The 19,360-nt window shown below is 49.8% G+C and overlaps 2 protein-coding genes across 3 annotated transcripts in view; one reads left to right on the top strand and one right to left on the bottom strand.

Annotated features, from left to right (window-relative positions):
• The window catches only part of TBCD (tubulin folding cofactor D), a 144,153-nt gene that overhangs the window by 48,336 nt on the left and 76,457 nt on the right, over nucleotides 1–19,360 (top strand). The window lies entirely within an intron of this gene.
• Nucleotides 836–9,535, bottom strand: ZNF750 (zinc finger protein 750). The gene is made up of 3 exons (XM_052657028.1): nucleotides 9,452–9,535; nucleotides 2,292–3,916; nucleotides 836–2,153 (listed from the first exon to the last, which is right to left on the bottom strand). The coding sequence occupies exons 2-3, from the start codon at nucleotides 3,731–3,733 to the stop codon at nucleotides 1,484–1,486; spliced, it is 2,112 nt and encodes a 703-aa protein (XP_052512988.1). The 5' UTR covers nucleotides 3,734–3,916; nucleotides 9,452–9,535; the 3' UTR covers nucleotides 836–1,483.

Below are 19,360 nucleotides of genomic sequence, written 5' to 3'. Positions count from 1 at the left end.
GTATGAATCCGCCTGCCAGCACAGGAGATGGGGATTTGATCATTGGGTTGGATAGATCTCCTGGAGAAGGAAATGGCAACCCACTCCTGTATTCTTGCCTGGGAAATCCATGGACAGAGGAGCCTGGCGGGCTACAGTCCATGAGTTTGCAAGAGTCGGACACAACTTAGTGACTAAACAGTCTTTCGGTGAATAGTGCTTATATCTAGAACAAGGCAACTTTTTATTTAAAGCTTTTACGTTTTTGGCTGTAAGCACTGAGAAGCCTTGTTATACGTGCATGTCACTGGGAACGGCAGGTGTTAGCTTTAGCAGCGCTTATTCTCATTGGATGGCTCTGTTGGGACTGCCCCTGTGTTGGTCAAAGTTGTGTTGAAGCCTCCCGTCTTGTGGAGAGAGCTCACTCAGTCCAATCAGCTTAGCTCCATGCCACCGTTTCTAGGCCCTTTCTTGACCCCCTCTCCCCACACGTTGTGTTTTTGAGAGGCACCCTCTGAACAGTGGGGAATGGCCTTTGTGAAGGGTGAGGGGCCCTGTGGCTTTTTAGGCAGTGGCTTAGGAAACTGAGGCCCTGGGCGTTTGGTCTCCACGGGTACCCCAGGCACGTGCACTCACCCAGGCTTGATGGCTACTGGTGGACAGTGGACGCGCATGCACCCTCACACACACACTGAGGCATCCTCACCCTCAGTTTTAATTGCTGCTGCCTCAGTTCTTTTTCTTTTTCATTGAGTTTATTTATTGTTGCAAAATATAACACAGCATTTATGCTTATCTTCTTTTTACGTAGCCTCGAATTTTACCTATGAGTTTATTGGAGAATTAGCAACATGTACATCATTTTAGGAAGTGGAAAACCAGGCCGAATGTGTCAGAAGACGCACCGTAATGTAGAGAAGACAGAGCACGTTGAGAATAGCTTCCCCAGCAATGCACTCTTCCCAGTGGAAATAAATTACTTGTATAAATAGCCTCTTGCTGTCTGTGATTCAGTCATAACAAACAGCGTTTTTACATCTAGCACTTTAATGCTAGTACTGGAAATGTCTTTTCCTGGCATTTTTCCCCCCCAGTAATTGTTCTTTACTTTGAAACACATAGTAGACATAATAGAAAAAAACAATTAAAAATAAGAAAAGTATTTTTAAAGAGAGTTCCTCTAAGATGCTAACACTTAAAAGTTACCTTTCGGTCCTGTGCATTTCATTTGACATTTTGCATCAGGTCCTAAAGTGTGAGTCATTCAAATATTTTACAGCCAGAAGTAGAAGCACCTTTTAACGTTTATGCTTAATATTTACAAAACTGGGTTGAGTTGCAGCTTTATCTTAAATTTTTTTTTTTTCCTATTTTGTGAAGAAGACAACTGAGTTGTCAAGATTGACCCGACGAGAAAAATGAGGGCCGGGGTGGGGTTTGCTGCTGTCTTGCCTACATTGCAAGTCGTGTTTGTGGCTGCAGCTCTGGCCGCCAGGGAGTGGCTCTAAGACACCCGAGTTCTCTTCCGGAGTGTGAACACTCTGGCTGTGTCACTGGGCTTTGCCTTTTTGGATCCCTGCTGGCCCTTCCCCGCCTCCCTGGGGCTCGTCCTCTTTTGCCCTTTGGGTCTGAGGTCGCACTGAGCCTCCTGGCTCTCTAGGGCCCTGGGGGTGGGTGCATCTGGCTGGCAGGTGGGCTCGTGGGCCGCTGGCTCGACATTCCCCGGGCTGTAGGCTGCCAGTTGGCAGAGGGCCACAGCTGCTGTCTGCTTCTGCTCATCGCTGTCAGCTGCACGTATATCCTGGGCCTTCCCAGTGGGGCTGGGCACCGGGGCCTCCACAGAGCTGGGGTCAGGCCCGTCCCCAGAACTTGCAGGTTCCCTCTGCTGAGTTGGAGAGGGGGTGGGGGCAGTGGCAGGCTCGGCCCCTTGAGGGGGGCTGCACATAGAGGGCCTTGAGGTCAGGGCGTTGCAGGGGTCCTTCACTGAGAGGTTGAGGGGCGCATCCTGCGGCTCCACGAATCCTCCATGGGCAGGGCTGCACGTGGCAGCCGGCTCAGCCTCTGGTTTTGTGGACAGGTTCAGTGGGGCTGCCCTGGAGCCGTCCTCCGGGCTGGAGGGGGCGGCCTCCAGGCTCCCCAGCTGAGTTGGAGCGTCTGTGCTCAAGGCCTCGAGGCTGGAAGAGACACAGAGAGGGCGTCACAGGGACCTTGCTAAGGGACCCTGCCCACGGGGGTTTGGGCAAGTGCCATTCCCTCTGACTGAGCCCAACCAGAGACATGACTTCAGAGGTTTGGAAAACGGACTCGCTTACCTTTTCGGAGATGCCGCTCTGCTGTCTGGGGCCTGGGAATGTGGGTGCTCCGTGTTCTTCTTGATGGGCTTGAAGGCTGCGAGGCCCTGTTCAGGTGGTAGGATCCTTCCTGGGGCACCGGAGGCGGGCCCATCTGGGAGGCCGCACAGGCCAGTGCACTGCTGGCTTGTCTGTGTGAAGTTGGTGGGACTCGGCCTTCCTGGGGAGCCTGTGGCTGCGCTGCCTGCGCGTGGGCTCATTTTGGTCCCTTCCGTGTCCCTCTGCCCATCTTTGGAAGGTTCTTTAGCCTCGGGAGTTGGACTCTCCTTCTCCAACTCTGTGTGTTTTTTGTGGGAGTTGGAGGAGTTTAACTTGGAGGGACTCAAGGCCTGGTAACCCAGGGCAGCTTCTTCCAGTAGATGCGAGCTTTGGTCCCGTGAAATGCCAGCCACGGGTGGGAGTCTGAGGCCGTAGGAGGAGAACGCAGACTCGGGTCTGTAAAATCCATAAGGAATTGGCAGGCTAGAGTGATAGTGCTGGAAGAATCTGTAATGGTCGTATGTGGAGGGAGCCGGGTTCAGGTGCTTAGGGATGGGCCCTGGGTGAGGCAGAAAGTGTCTTTGGTCTTGGGCCCCGTAGACAGACAGAAGGGGGCTGTCACACTCGGGTGAGTTCCCTGCGAGTAGGTAGGGTGAGTAGATGGTGGCCAGTCCGTGCTCTGTGTAAAAATGAGGCGGGTACTCCGTGATGCTGGGGTGCACATACGGGGAAGCGGCACCAAAGCCCTTTGTGGATGGGATTTTATGTGGAAACTCAGGTGTGAGGAAGGGTGAGCCAGCTCTCCAGGGGTAGCCAGGGGTGTGGAAGGCAGACTTGGTGTGGAAAGAGGCGGCTTTGGCAGGGGCGTGGGTCAGGGCCAGCGCTTCAGGAGTCTCCGTGAGCTCCTGCCCTTTGAGTCTGTGCTCCCCCACTGGAACGAACGCTGAAGGCCGGACAGCTCCTTCCAGAACAGGCTGGGTGCCCACGGCAGCTTCTGGGGCTGGGCTTGGGGGTGCTGCTTCCTTGTGGGGAGTGGGCTTCTGTCCAAGGCACCTGTGAGGCCCGCGTGTGGGCAGGTCCAGGTTTTCCTTGATGTCGTCCTTGGCGAGGCCGTGTTGGAGCTTGGCATCCAGGTGTGAGAGCCCGCTTGGGACAGGCTTGGAAGAGGTGGGCTTCACCACAGGGTCGGGCTGATTGGTTTGCTTAGGGTCCGAAGAGTTTGGTTTGGAGCACTTGGGAACGCGATCTTGCTCAGACACTAAAGTGATGGAGTTTTTACAAAGACCGTATTTCATGTGGTTGAAAAGATGTGACTTTTCATTGCAAGTAAAGGGACACTGGAAACACTTGTACTTGAACGGCTTTCCTGGGGGCCTGGGGATGTAGTGTGGCTTTTTTGGTTTCCGCTCTTTGAGAAGGCTCATTTTCCTCCTGTGATTTGGTGGTGTCTGAGCCTTGCTGGCTCCTGTGTAGCTCAGCCTCGGTGGTTTTTAAGGAAGCAGGTCACCGCTTTTCCTTTGCTTTCCTTTCTGAGCGCTTCTACTTGAAGCCGGCTTCACAGGCTGTGGGTGTGACCAGGGGAGTCTTGCTCATTTGGGGACCAGGAGCTGAAATGGAGGAGCAGAGCCTTAGAGTCAGGATGCTGGCTAACAAGCTAATGAAGAACCAGCCTGAGCTGCCTGGCTCACGGAGGAGGAGAAGCAAAGGCCCCTGCAGGTGGTGTAACTGCTGAAGTAGGGGCAGGTATGAGACGGGCATCAGCCGCCCCTCTGCAATGCCCCCGGTGCCACGCCTACAGTGCTCTCTGTTACCGTAGGGGGAGTGTGGTTGCAGAAGGGCTTAGTGGCGTTTCACAGAAAACCTGTAACTCTTGGGGTTTTGGGAACCTTTAACCTGTGATCTGAGGCCTCATGTGCCAGGAAGGTTGTGCACCCAGCTGACTGAGTGACTGCTGAGATCCCGCCCCCGTCCGTGTGCCCGGGGTTTCTGGACGAGTCCTGTCACCTGGACCGAGTGCTGAGCTCCAGTGCGACCTGAGAAAGCCTGGGCTCACACGTGCCTGTGACATTCACATTTGTGCTCACTGAGAACAAGGTGAGTGTGATTATAACATTCAATTCATCTGCCCTATTTAATCACAGTGTTCTGTTCTACGAGGGAATATTTAAAAGTGAAGAACAAGTGAAAATGCGACATCCCCTCCTGGGCAACCCCCCCGCCCGCTTCTAAATTCACAAATGAAAAGTCAGCTTTCTGAGTAGTGTTTGTGTTGGCCCGCATACAAACAGAAGTGCTGTGTTTATGTTGATTTGAATGATATTAAGATGCGATGAGCCTGTGAGTAAGCAGCTATCCTCATGTGCTTTCGCCTTCCACTGCCCACCTTGGGTAGTAGCCCATCCCTGCCTGTTCTGGCCTTACCAGAAGGCAGAAAAGCTTAGCAGCCCTCCTGGCAAGAGGAAACCAGAGTGAGTGGTGCCTAATTTTAGAAATGATTGGATTCTGAGAGGAACTCAGCCCAGCCTTTAACCTGTAGAAAGGGCCTCCAGATTTCTTCCCCAGGTCCTCCTATCCCTGCCCAACCCCCAAGCTTAATCTCCCGAATTTCCTTCAGAGGTTGCTCTGCACACCCCTGAGCTCTCACTCTGCCTCATAAACTGAAGCTGAGAACAAAAGGCGTGAGGTCTGGGAGGATCTCGGCAGGGCCGGGTGCGGCTGCGCGTCCAGGACCAGCCCATGGGGTGACTGTGTCTTAGAGAAAGCCAGTGGGTGGGAAGGGCTGGGGGTGGTGGTGGTGAGGAATCGAGGCCGGCACTTTAATTTGCGTAAAAGAATGTCGAAAGGACTTAGCTTCTCAATATTTTTAAACACTTTAAAAAATAAACTTATGAAGGAAATAACGTGCAACTGCAGTTTTGTTTTAAGGAATGAGTAAATACAGTTAGTTCTGAGCCTTGTGAAATTGCTTGTATAAAGCATCACCTTCTAGACGTCGGGTTGGTTAAAACACTGAGCTGGAAAGCAGCCCTTTAAAAATAGAGAAATATGCATGGGAAATCTAAGACTTGTTTTCACAGAATAAAATGTAGCTACCCTCTGTGCCGTCTCACACATTGGAGATGAGGTAATGGGTAGTTTGCGAGAGGAGGGCTTAAGCAGGGAGGGAGTGGGATTTTAATTTCACTTGGATAGCTTCTTAAAAAAAAAAACCAAAACTCTGATCTTACTCTCAGCAGACTGGTTCCTCTGCTCATTATTTTCATATTTCTTAAAAACACGAAGAACCACTCTCCCCCCAACAAGCTGCCTCTGTTAACCTGTTTTATTGTCCCATCCCCTTGAAAACCTGTTTCTGAGAAGTGGTTTGGGTGGCCTGCTGCCTTCTGTTGTGGGGAGAGTGTCTGCAGAGCAGGGTTGCTCGGGTGCATAGTTTGGATGAGAAACAAGAGTTTTGGCTGCCCCCTAATTGGAGAGGTGGGGTCCGCAGGCCCTTTTTGGGGGTGTTCATTGGTAGGGTACCAAGTGGGCAGCGGCCAGCCCGGCGGCACCTGGTGCCCAACTCTCGCTCGTCTTCCTCCTCTCCCCCTGGGAACAATTGCAGGAACTACGCGCAGTGTGAAAGCCCAGCTTGGTTAAACATGTGGTCACAGCTTTGCGTCTTCCTAATTTACCCTTTTATTAAGGGAAAATGCGAAATAGCTTTCGAGTTCAGTCCATACCTTGTGGGGCAGGTGTGCCCTGGGCTATAAAAGCATTATTTCCTGCCTCCCGTCAGGAAGCGATTCCAGCCAGCTCAGGGCCAGCCTGATAAGTCAGGGCAACCTGTGCTGGCACGTCCCATTATGCTCCCTGATTCTGAAGGCGTGAGAACCTCTGCAAGTCAGGTTCCCATGATTGTATAGGATATGTTATGGCAGAGATCTGAAAACTGATGATTTCATCACTAGCTGGAAGCACGGTGATCAAAATGATGACAGTTGCAAAACGTCTCATCAAGTGTGAGCCCGAGAGTCCTGGTGGTACCAGGAGTGAACACAGACACACACCTGCTGCACCACCCCGGACCCGCGAGCTCAGACCAGCCGAAAACCCCTCGGGTTTAAGATGACGATGGTGTTAGCTTTAAAAGCAGTATTGTCTGATATTGCTCATACTTTGAGGCCAAAATATAAAATAAGCTCACTTTGGTTAAGTTTTCTCAAAGGTTTATAGGAGATCGGTTGTATGTGAGTTATCACAGCGTTACTCAAAATAATAGTTTGGGAACTAATTGCTCTTGTGTCAATATGTACTTTTTTCAGTCAGAGGATCTTGTGCCCGCAGTTTTGGTCTGAACGTTTAGTTCTTTGGTCAGCGATCTTACAAGGACAGTGAACAGGTTTCAGGGGATGGTTTCCTTGGTGCCAGTGCTCCGGGAGGTGAGAGTATTCCAGGGCGCAGCTGTTGGAAGGTGAGCCTGGACGGAGTCACAGGGGCAGCAGCTGTAGTAACTTTGAGTAAACTGACCTCTCCAGGGTTGCACAATTCACTAATTAAAACAAGGGAGTGCAGCTGCTTCAGACGCCGATGGAGACGAACTAGTTCACTGGGTTATAAAAATGCAATCATGTCAGAGAAGTAAATGGGGTAAGATTGAGGCTTCTCTAAGCTTCCAAAGGGGACAGCCTCTAGGAAGATGATGTCAGTCTGTGGGTTCTCTCTTGCCCAGGTGAGGTTTACAGGGTGAGAAGCTAAAGCTGAGTGCCCAGGACCTCATTGGTCTGGCCATCCGCAGAAACAGGGTTTGCCCATCTCTGGTCAGTTTATATCTGCCAGACCTGGTGCAGGCTGGCAGCGGGGTGGGGATGGGGGAAAGAAAGGGTGTTGTTGCCAAAACAATATAATCCAGAATTTAAGTTTAGATTAGTAATCAGAGGTGAAGTTTTTCTGAAGGGGATAAGATTGGTGTTTCACTATCCTTGTCCTGGGAAAGCTGGTACAGTCTGGGGGCTGGTCGGGGGGGGTGCGGGGTGCCATACAGGGAGAGGTTAACAGAGCAGGGTCCTCGGTTTGGCTTTCCTGGGAGAAGTGCAGCGTTAGCATGTTAGTTGAAAATGCAGATGTTAGCCTAGTCCTAGAAGGTTATTTGTGGGACAGTGTCTTCCACCTTTCTTACACCTCTCACTTGGTCAGTAGGAGCCGTGGGGAGCCCTGCATGTTAGGTCAGGGTGCTGTCCTTGAATGCAGGGGGGGTCTCTGCCTGCCTTCCTGCCTGCGAGCAGCTGTTGGCGCGAGGCTGGCCCTCAGCTGTGCCCTCAGCGGAGTCGGGTCCCACCCTGAGGGGTGTGGGTAGGGAGCAGGGCCAGAGGGACACTGTGGCCCCTGGCCCAAGCCCATTCTGTTTCAAAACACCCCCCGTGACCCCTCACGTGCCGCCACCCCTGCCCACTTCCCACCCGGAGATCGGGGAGCTGGCTGCAGCGTCCCCTCCCACAGGCCTGGGTGGTGCTGCCCACACGGCGCTCTGAGCCACCTGTGGTTTCGTGTCCACGGGCTTTGTCTGCCTGTTTCAGAAGCACTGAGGTGCCAGCGCGCGTCTTGCAGTAGCCTCCTAAGTGTGGACAAGTGTCTCCGTAGTTGCCAGTCATTAGGGTGATAGTGAGTGGTCAGTGTGTTTAACAGTTTTCTAGAGAGTCTGAACTCCGAAAAACAGGCAAGAGAAAGATGTTTTCTGAACTTTGATAGGACACAATAGAGGTAATTATAGCTTAAATTTATGGGGCATTGCTGTGACGTGCCGGGTAGCTATGCATATCACGCGTACTAACCTCTGCACTGGAAGAATCTTCCACCCTCCCCAGTGGTGTCCAGCTGCCTGGCAGGGAGCCTCGCCAGGTAGCGCGTTCTGAAGGGCATGCTATAATTACGATATTGTGATGTGGCATTATTGCATAACTCAAGGACACGCCATTGTCGCCTACCCACTGGGGTGTCGCAAGAACAAGATTTGTGAGTTTTACTCCCAATTGAGCTTTTCCAGTGATTAACCACCACTCCCTCCCAGACTTTCAGTTCTTTAAAATGAAGGATAAACATGAGGGCAACCATGACCTAGGGTAAAAGATAGTTTTCTGGGATATAGTTTGGAGAAATGGATCCAGGAAGACAACCAGGGGCTCTTTCTGGTTTCAGCCAGGGACCCTGGGTTACAGACAGTGTTCAGCAGTGAACGCACAGCTTTAATGTTCGGGCCACCTCCCTAAAGCCAGTGCTCCAAACTGCCCTCCTCCTCACCTTAAAGCACCAGGTTAAAGCATTGGAAGGATTTGGCTAATACAAAATAAAAATCAGGGTAACAAGTAGACAGGTTTTCATTACTTTAAGTCTGATGTTGGCCAGTCTGACCAATAATTTGATCAGTAATTGTTTTCATGCAGATTTATGAGAAACTTTTTTAAGAGTAAGAAAATTCCCTTTTTGTATGTACAGAGATCCTCTTTAGTTAAGATGTTTTTTGTTTACTTGGTAAGCTTATGTCAAAACAGCACTTATTTTAAACTCCAAAAGGTTTGAATTTTTTTTCCTCTTTAATATTTAATTTAAAATTTTGGGGGAGAGAATACATTCACAAAGTTTGGAATTCAAAAAGCGTGAACGACTGCACGGTAAAAAAAAAGTCTCACTCCCACCTCTGCTCCCCAGGTCTCTTCCCCAGGGACTACCGATGTTAATCATTTTTTTAATCTAAAAGGTTGTAAAATTAAATTATAAATTAAGATCTGCAACTATCTATGTATATATGTGGTCCTTTTATGTTGAAACTTGTTAATTTTTTAAGGTGAAGAACAGATAAGCATAACATCAAATTGAGTTTGAGTTTAAAGTTGTTGAATTTTATGGTAGAAATGAGAACTTCACATCCAAATAAACTCGTTTATATTCTTAGAATAAAGTGTAAGCCTTATTAAAAGTATTGTAATAATGGTCTCCTTTCCAGCAGTGCACCTGCTGGGTCCTGAGTAATCCACAGAGAAGAGAGCAGGGCAGAGAGACTCCGGGCAGGTGATTCACTGAGCAGATAGTTTTAAGATATATCTGAGAGGAGTTTGGAAAGAAAACTTGCATTTGAGAAGAAATAGTAGGTACAAATAGTAGGTACTTACCAGAGGTGGGGAGGTAGAAGCTGTGGCTGCCGGGCCGGAGCAGGACCTGTTCTCACGCTCGCTCTCGCTGAAACTGGAGCCGGCTGTTCCAGTGGGAGGGATTTAATGTAGGAGTCGAGCCCTCGGGGCGTAGAGATGCACCTGATATTCCTCCCGCCCGCAGCTACGATTCATGTGTTTGCACCCACCAAGCCGGCCAGCCAGTGCCACCTCCATGCCTCACGGCAGCTCCCTGCTCAGGTTTCCTGAGTGCCATGGTAGTGCCGCCTGGCTCTTTGTGAACTTGGGGGTTGCACACATTCGAGATGAGGGTAGAGGCCTCCCAGAGGAGCTGTAGTGTGTGCAGGCGGCGGCAGCCGATGCTGACATTTAGCCTGAAATTCATCTCTTCTAACGGATGCCGACAGCCCCGGTGTCCTCCCCGTGAGGGTTTGACGGAACCTTTGTCACCCTCCACCCCGGGGACTGGGAGACCTGCCCGGGTCCTCCTGGAGAGCCGGAGGGGGGCCGCCTGGGCTGCCACGGGGACTTGCCGGTGCACGCCCAGGACCAGCCCTGAGCAAGGCTGCCGTGCTGCGTGGCTGTGTGCTGCTGTTGGGAACGGCCTCCACGCCTGTCCTTGCTGCCCCTTTTTTTCTCTTCAGATGATTAAGACACTTAGTTTGTGATCCTGGGCACCCCCCCCCCCCCCCCTCAACTGCCTGCTGTCGAGTCACTGGCTGCCTCCACACTCTCTGGGAGGCTGCATGTGGTGCAGGTGTGGGGATGGGGAAACGGGTGTGCCTGGCGTGGGTGCCAGGGTGGGCTTACCAGCCCAGATGCTGTTTTAGTTTTTTCTTTTTAGGCTTAAGATTTTACTTGGCTTTACCTTCATGTTTAATTGAAAAAAAAGGTCTTTTAGTTATTTTCATCCAAATTAGATATCCACAGAATTTAGAGCCTAAAAAAATAGTCCTGTCTTACCACAAAAAAAACAGTGGTTCCTGCTGCTCCCCTCACCTCTTGCTGATGACAAGCCACCCAAAACAGGTGGCTTAAAAAACTTCCATTTTTATGATCTCAGATTTTTCGGGTCAAGAGTCTAGCCTGCTCCAGGCCGGCCTTGTGTGCTGTGGCATTAGTGGGCACTCAGCTGCCTCGTGTCCTGGGGGAGCAGCTGGTCCCTCCTCCTCCCTTTGTTTTCATCCAGAGGCCTCTCCAGGAGGGTGGTCAGTCTTACTCCATGTGGGACTCAGAGCGCAAAGCACCACAGGATCCCACTTGGCTCTCTGGGTTTGAAGGAGGGGAGGGGCCCCAACCTCTCAGTGGGAGGGTGTCACCGGCTGCTCCCCTCCCATCCCCCCTGCCGGGGGCCCCACTTGGACCTTTTCTTAGCTGATGATTTTGGAAATGTACCTCCTTGATGACAAGTAACACTATTCTGTTGTTTGCTTTGTTTCCTCCACCCCCCTCACTGTGCCCAGTTTTGGGTGTTGTCTGTTGTCTTTATAGGAAATGAGAGTGTAGCCCTTTAACGCCTCTACCTCCACGCCTGCCTTCCCTGTCATCTGAGATTCCCTCTGCCTCTTTCCTGAATTGGAAGCCAGGCTTCCTGGATCTCATACTGTCTTCCCTCTTGGGTTGATCCTTCGTTTGAGTATCAGTGAAGCACAGCCCTTTAGTAGGCTCCTTAGAAAGAATGCGAGAGAGGCAAATCTTTGAGACCCTGAATGATTGGAAGTGTCTTTTTTCTGCCCCTCTATCTAGTTGATAGTTTGGCCAGGTATAGAATCCTAGGCCAAAAGGTATTTACAGTCAGTGTTTTGAAAGTGTTTTCCATTGATCTGGCTTTCAGTGCTGCTTCTGAAAAGTTTGATGTGATTCTGATCCCTGACTCTTTCCCTGCAACATTTTAGTACAAAAAATTTCAAACATATAGATGAGTCACAAAATTCACATAAGTGAATGCTCAGACACCCAGCACTGGTTCTGCAGTGAACGTTTTCTCTCCCCTCCTCTTTTCCACATGTTGATCCATCTCAAGCATTTGTTGCATTTCAAAGACAGACGTGTTCAGCAGGCGTGTTGTTAACTGTTAATACTTCTTTTGAAGGTAGAAGTCACACGTGATGAGGGCACAGGTCCCAAGAGTACCCTTCCATGAATCTTGGGCATGCCTTCTGTTGGGAAGTAGAGCACTATGATCACTGCTCGGAAGCAGCTGCTGGCTGGGTTTTCTTGCATTATAGATTAGTTTTACCTGTCGTAAAATTTTGTGTGAATGGTGATTCCTGGTTCTTCACGTGCCATTGCTTCTCTCCTGTAGGCTCTTTTCTCTGTTCTCACCTTCTTTAGCTTTCTCTTCTATCCTGCTGTTAAGATTTTTGGTTCCATGAGTTCATGCTTGCTCTCTGAGTGCTCCTTTCTTAGTATCTTATAGGTAGTGGTTGCAATAGGCTTCTCCAGTTTCTCTGAGAGTTTTAATGATGGCTTTTGACAGGTGGTGCTGTTCCTTCTGCAGTCTCCGTTTCTTCCACAAAGGTTTTCTTTTTTCATAGTGATTCCTCCTTCACCTGCTTATCATCGCCAGAGTTTACTCTCTTGGTGGGGCAGGGGGTGGTTAGGCACTTATTGAGTGTTAGCAGTGTAAGGCCCTGTGCTGAGTAAACATTCTATCTCTATTAATCCATTTAATCACTGTAGTAACTTTTTGAAATGGGAACTTCAGGAGCCTGATTTGCAGAGTCAGGCAGCACAGAGAGGGTAAGTAACTTGGCCAAGATCACCCAGCCTCAAGGACAACAGAGCAGAGTCCTCTCGGCAGTGAAAAGTTTGCACTGGGGGAGGGATGCCATGTCTGTGAGTTGAATCAGGGACTTGTACTCTGTGGCTGCTTCTGAGTCTGGGCTCTATTCTTTCAACCTTCTATGACTTAGAGTAGTTATCTGACCTGGGCCTCAGCTTTCCTATGTGTAGCAGGTACCCTGGAGGCCTCTACTCCTGGATTTTTCTGGAAACTGATGGGTTAATTACAGTATCCCACCAAATTGCCTTTGTACGGTGGGAATGGTGTGTGTCACAGAACAAAACATCTTTGATGAAGGAAGCAGATTATTTATACTTTTGACCTTACAAGTAAATACCAGTTAGTTTTACTTTCAGTTGTTAGCGCTCCTCTGGGATATGGCATCCGGAGGAAAGGAAAAGGAAATGAAAACTACAGAAAACCCTAAGCATAATTTCAGTTTCTCGAATTTCGGTGGTTGTTAAGGACAGTAAGCCCTAACCAGCTGCCGAGACGACATTCATTAAGTTCTCAGAGATGAACGTGTTCTTTTTCACTTGTTGGCTGCGTAGGTTTTCGTGGCTGGCACGTGCAGCTTTCTTTAGTTGCGGCAAGTGGGGTACAGTGTGGTTGCGGAGCAGACTCTAGGTACACGGGCTTCAGTAGTTGCAACTTGTGGGCCTTGAAGCACAGGCCCAAGGTCTTGCCTGGTAGCTTATGTTCATGCACGTGTGTGCACATGTGCTCACGAGGCCTTTGTTCATTGGTTGGAGAATGAGTCCAGGGGATCAGGACAGACACATTCCCAGACCCCTGCAGTGGGCCCAGGACCAAGGCTCCCGGTGCTGCCCTGCCCCCGTGCTGACCACCTCCCCCAGTCCCCAGTATAAAGCCTTTGGCCTGTGTGATGCACCTCGCTTGAGCTGAGTGTAGTGTGTACAGGGGCTGGACTTTCGCCCTCCAGGTCTTCAGGGTCCTCCCCTGTCAACATGTGAGAGCTGGGCCTGCGAGACCAAGTGTAGGGAGCATGGGGCACATGTCGGCCGAGGTTGGGGGCTGGAACTGTGATTGTGTTTGTCAGGTGAGGTACTTGGTGTCTCATTAAAAAAAGAAATCCTGAGGGTATCAACTGATCTTTTGCTTATCAAATAGTTGGAAAATAGAAATGAAAGTAGAGTTTATTTGGCTGTCCAGTGAGGTAGGCCAGGGGATGTGGGAGCGTCCAGGGAAAGTTTTATTGTTGGACGTTTACCTTCCTTTGATGAGTAAGTGGAGGGCTTCATTTGTAACTTGAAGTCTGAGATGTGTAATGCATTACTTGAATTTTAATTTGCTTATGATCCCAGTAAGGCCGCTGTTGGAACGTATATGGACAGGAGCTGCTCTGTGTTTTGGAAGGGAGTGCACTGGCCACTTCCCAGCCCGGCCGCCCTGTGTCCTGTGCTCCTGGACGGTGGCTGTAGGGCTTCCGGTTTCGGTGTCTGTGGCCTGTGGGCAGCTTTTGTGCCGGCAGCTCCCGAGACTCCTCCCTGATGACACCTTCCCCCAGGGAGGTGTGGAGCCCAGCCGAGCTGAGCTGGACCCAGGGCTCCTCCTCACCTGGCCGGCCTGCGTGGGGTCCCGGGGTGGGAGGAGGGGCTCTGCTGTGGGCAGGGGCTCTGAGCCCAGCGTGATCTGGGCTGTGGCCTCTGTGTCTCAAGTGAAACTTGAAACCATGAGCTCTGGCTTGTTTTGTCTTTGGCTGGGAGAATGATTCAGGTTTGTGAACTTGGGCCAAGATTCGAGGGTTCCCACAGCTTTCCTCTCCTCTTCCCCTCTGCCTGCCCGACAGTATCTGCCGATGTTTCAGGGTCCTCGCTGGTTGCTCATCAGGCTCGTTATGGTTTTCCCAGAGCAAGTGACGTGGTCCTTACCTCCTTTTATTGAATTTGTTATGTGCGTATGTGTTTGTTTATTCATTAAACAAATTTTTTTCAGCTGTGCCACGTGGCTTGTGGGATTTTAGTTCCCCAAGCAGAGACCGAACACACGCCCCCCACAGTGGGAGCACAGAGTCCTAACCACTGAACCGCCAGGAGATTCCCTGGATTTGTGTTTTAAAAGGGCTTTTTGCCTGATGTCTCTGGATATGTTCACAACCACATGTAGAAGTTGCTTAGTTAAAGTAAACACGGCCAAGGAAAAGATAGCACACCGATTTGGTTTTGTCTCATGCTACAATTAACATCAGTGAGAACACAGCAGTGAAAGAGCTGTGAACAGACTAAAGACAGTGGGGAACAGGCCCCTGTAGTCGCTTCCTTGTTCTAGTGGAGCTGGGCTGCCAGTCCCCGTGCGTGTGGTGTCGTGTTGCTCCGCCGGCCTGGCTGACTTCCTGAGCTTGGCCTCCAAGGCCACCGTAGAGCTCCATCCGTGGCGTGAATCTTTTCTCCTTTTCTTTCCAGACATCGTTTCAGTTCTTTTTAAAATCTTCCTCGGGTCCTTCACTGGTTTTCATTCCTCTTAGTATTCTAGGCCTCCATTTCCAGTGTTACCTTTCTTTTAAGATTTACGCATGTATTTTTGGCTGCACCGTGCCTTTGTTGCTGCACGCAGGTTTCCTCTAGTTGCTTCTCTAGTAGTGGGGGCTCTCTTCGTTGTGATGATGGGCTCTGAGGTAGCACTGGCTCAGTAGTTGGGGCGCAGGGGCTCAGTCGCCCTGCGGCGTGTAGAATCTTCCCACAGGGATTGTCTGCTGCCTTGGCACGCAGATTCTTAGCCAACTAGACCCCCAGGGGAAGCTCCTCCAGTGTTATCTTTTAGGTTCTGGTTTTATCTGGAGTGCTTGGGTTTCTATCCGTTTGTGGCATCTGGAGAGACTCCCTCAGGTGTGTGCTTTTCCTGTGTGATTTTACCGTGACTGCTTTTCATGCCACCTGTTTCGAGGCAGCTGGTTATGGTTGTCCAGAACCTGGGGGACAGCTGGAGCTGGCTTCCTGTGTGTCCCTCAGCACAGGCTCATCCCTTCCAGGTGGTTCACGTGGCCCAGGTGGGGCTTTGACTCCTCGTGGAACTTCCCCTCTTCCAGGGTCCTGCAGGGCACGAGGCACTGCTGGCAGCTGTGCTTGTCCTTGTTTCCACCAGGAGTTCGGGCTGGGTGGCCTGGAGCTGTGCAGGGTCTCAGCAGGCCCAAGGCCACGTGTCCCAAGTCGGCCTGGGTGTCAAACCCCAGCCCCTAGCCATAGGGCAAGTGGTGCTCCCAGGCATGCTTGCCAGAAATAACCAAAACAGCAGTTTGAGAATCTTCATTGAGTACCTCCTGGGCACCAGACATTGTTCTGTGAGTCTTCTTGGTCACCGTGGGGACCGAAGCATTCAGGTGAGAAGGGGAGGGCTCGTCCAGAACTGAGGGAACGATTGCCCCCTCTTCCTCCAGCCCTGCGTTGGAAGGTTCCTGTCCACAGGCTGCCACCACACTGCCTCGGTGCCTGAGCTGGGTCCCCCTGCCGAGATCCCCTCCCCCTCTGGCTCTGCGGGAAGGGCGTGCGTGAGGCAGAAGTCAGGCGGTGGCCACGCACTCTGGTCCGGATCCTGTGGCAGTGCTTCCATGGGGGTGTGTGTGGCCGCTGGTGTGCTGACACCACGATGCGGCTGCCCCCTCGCCCTGTCCTGTCACGGCTCCTCCCCTCCCCCAGGACTCCTCCCCAGCTCATCCAGACCCAGAGGCAGTCCCATCGGGAGGCGTGCCAGCACTTCAGCAGCGTGACTGCGTCCACCATGTTGGCAGCTGGGAGGCCAGAGGGTGGATGCAAGCATTGTGGCGCGTGCCCAGAGGTCCCCCGTGTCCTGTCCCCTCCCCGTGCCCAGATCCCGCCGACACCAGTAGCAGAGACAGAGGGAACAGACGTGGGTAGCCCGGACACTTGGCGTCACCCTGACTGACACAAGTTGCTGTTATACTTGAGGACATGAGAAGCAGAAATCGTAGGGTTCCAGGGAGAAGTGGACGAATCTGTTGTCGTCCTGAGAACTCAGAACCCCTCTCTCCATTGCTGACAGTTCACGTATGAGAGAGAATAGTGGGATGAACTGGAATAGCAGGGAGCCTTGTATCTGAGACTTAGCAGGAGACAGGCCTGATTCTGTGGGTTCCTGTAGGGCTGTGCCACTGTGGCTGAGGGGATGCTTTCTTAGGCACAGGAGCGTTTACAAATGCGGCACGCTTACTAGTAAGGCTGTAAAACAAGTCTCAAGAAATTTCAAAGAACCACTGGTGTACAGACTACATTCTTTGACCAACAAAACAATGAAATTGAAAGTTGGATACAGAACGATGAAGGCATGACATGAGTATTTAGTTTGAAAATATATGGATTTCTAAATAACACAGGAGTTAAAGAAGAAATCCCAGTAGAAATTCTGCAATAAAACTTTAAAGATAGAAATGAACAGTAACGCAGTTATATATCAGAACTCTCCAGATGCAGCTAGCCGTGTACTTACAGGGCGATCTAAAACCTTAAGCAGGAATTGTGAAACCGTGGCCTGCGGGCCCAAGCTGGCCTTGGCCTGTTTTTGTATGGCCTTGGAGCCAAGAGTGGTTATTCCTTTTTTTTTTTTTTCCCCAACAGTATTTCTTTTTGAAAAGGGAAGTAGTCAGTGGTCTGCAAAACCTCACTGTTTGGGCTCTGGCCCTTTGTAGAAACTGCTGCTGACCCCTACCTTATCCCTCTTCCAATGTTGTAAGGAGGAGAAGAAAGGCTCAAACTGCCAAGGAAAGAGCAAGGGTAGTAGCAGGGAAGACAGTGAAGGGGAGCAGGGGAGATGAGTGAGGGAGAATACACAGGTCTGCAAGGATCAGTGGCCAAAAATGCCTCCCAAAGAGAGAGACCTCGGCTCATCAGCAGAGCAGGAGGGAAGCGCATAAACCACAGTAGACACCCGGATGGGGGCTGTGAGGCAGGTCCTGCAGAGAATGAAAGCCACATGTTCAGACTGTCTTTTGCTGGTAACTTTGATAGCTCAGACAAAAATAGACATTCTTAGAAAAATGTAATTTATCAAAACTGACCCCAGTAGAAGTAGAAAGGTAACTTATCTGTGCTTGAAGAATCCTTATTAATTACTTGAGATAGTAACTGCTCATCTATGAGATTTTAAAAATAGGTTCATTGGGATATAATTTAATTCTGTACAGTTCACCCATTTAAAGTTTACAAATTAGTGGCTTTTAGTTTATTCACAGAGTTATGCACCACAGTCAGTTCTAGAACATTTCATTACCCCCAAAAGGAACCCCATGACCCTTAGCTGTCATCCAAAACCCCCATCCTCCTCAGCGATGCACAGCCACTAATCTATCTCCTATTGCTGTGGATTTGCCTAATCTGATTGTTTCTGATAAATAGAATAATACAGTATGTGGTTCTTTGTGACAGGCTTCTCTCACTTGGCACGATTCAAGGTTCATCCACGTTGTAGCGCGTGTATTTCATTCATTTTTTTTCTGAGGATTACTGCATAGTATGGTGTATTAGTTTGCTCAGGCTGCTGTAACAAAGTACCCAAGCTGAGTGGCTTGAACAACAGTTTTGGAGGTTGGGTGTCCTGAGGTCAGGGTGCTGGCAGGGCTGTTTCTCTCAAGGCCTTTCTCCGTGGCTTGCAGGTGGCCACCTTCTTGCTGTGTGTTCACGCGGTTGCCCTTTGATCAGTGTCTGTGTCCTGGATGGACGACAGCCCTCCTGGATTCGGGCCCATCCGTATGGTCTCGTTTTACCTTAATTACCTCTTTAAAGGCCCTGTCTCCAAATGCAGTCCCCTTATGAGTTATTGGGGGGATACAGTTCAGCTCATAGCAGAAGGACAGACCACACTGTCTATCCATGTGTCAACGGATGGAGATTTGGCTGCTGTTTTATGTTCCCGCCAGCAGGGCATGGGTTCCAGTTTCCCGATATCCTCACCAGTCCCTGTCATTTTACATTAAAAAAAAAAAATTGTAACCAACCTGGTGGGTATCTCATTATGGCTTTGATTTGCGTTTCTCTGATGACTAATAACATTGAGCATCTATTCAAGTCCTTTGCCCATTTTTAAATTGGGTTGTCTTTTTGTTGTTGAGCTATACAAGCTCTTTGTAGTTTCTGGATTCTAGACTCTTAAGATCAGGTAGACAATTTGCAGATATTTTCTCCAGTTCTGAGGTTGTCTATTTTCTTGATCTCATACTGTGTCATTTTTGATGTAGAAGTTTCACCCCCCCCCCCTTTTTTTTTGGCTTACAGGATCTTAGTTCCCCAGGGCTTAAACCTCCACCCTCTTCAGTCCCAACCACGGGACTGCCAGGGAATTCCCTCACCTTTGCTTTGATTCTCTCACTTGAGTTCTTTTTCTCTTTATGTGTGCAGTTTTGGGGGATGGGAATGTGTATATACATGTATATGGTTTTTTTAAAGAGTGTCTTTTTTTGGTTTTAAAATTTGGTAACTTTTTAAAATTAGTATTGAAATTATGAAAGAATTCATAGTTTGAAGGAAGTATTAAGCATGCCTGAGTGCTATGTGTTTAGAATTTATACTTGACACAAGTGTGGAAGCCATGCAAATTATAAAACAGCTTATATCATATTACTGTATGTTATTTTTAAGAGTTGAAATTCATAGTTTGGTTCAAACCCAAGATGGTGACATTTATGATTATAAAGTGATTGAGTTGTGTGTCAGTTATATATGGTGTGCTCAGAAAGTCATGTCTGTCCACAAAGTTTATTATTTTAGACACTTTGGTAATATTTATGCTATTTTAATGGAAAATCTTGTTCTGAATCTTTTAGTGAGAAATTTTGCTACCAGGAAGAACCCTTTGTCCACTGATTTATTTCTATCTCTCCTTAATTTTGCCACCTGCTTCTGCTAGCAGCAGGCCTGTTTGGTGTTTGAAGTCCAGTGCAGGTTGGCTGATTCGATTGGGGAGCTAGTTGTTACCCAGGAAGACGGCTGGCGGGTTCATTTCACTTGAGTTTCAGGTTTGCTCATGGAAGTAGCCTGTTAGCAGGTAATGTGTCTGGAAGGGCACCGTGGCGCCAGGACGAGGACACGGTGAGGTTGGTTTAATGTGCTTGGGGTGAGGTTACTGTGCCCTTGCCGTGTTGCCCTGTGCTCGCTGCC

Source organism: Budorcas taxicolor, chromosome 19, assembly GCF_023091745.1.
Source record: "Budorcas taxicolor isolate Tak-1 chromosome 19, Takin1.1, whole genome shotgun sequence".
Lineage (NCBI taxonomy): Eukaryota > Metazoa > Chordata > Mammalia > Artiodactyla > Bovidae > Budorcas > Budorcas taxicolor.
The sequence above is the reverse complement of the archived record's forward strand: the minus strand, read 5'-3'. Positions and strand labels throughout refer to the sequence as shown.

Bases quoted from the DNA above. Each gene is read 5' to 3' on its own strand.
- ZNF750 (XM_052657028.1), bottom strand. From the start codon at position 3,733: ATGAGCCTTCTCAAAGAGCGGAAACCAAAAAAGCCACACTACATCCCC. The intron at 2,154-2,291 runs GTAAGCGAGTCC...TGTCTCTTCCAG, and splicing joins AGAGCGGCATCTCCGAAAAG to CCTCGAGGCCTTGAGCACAG.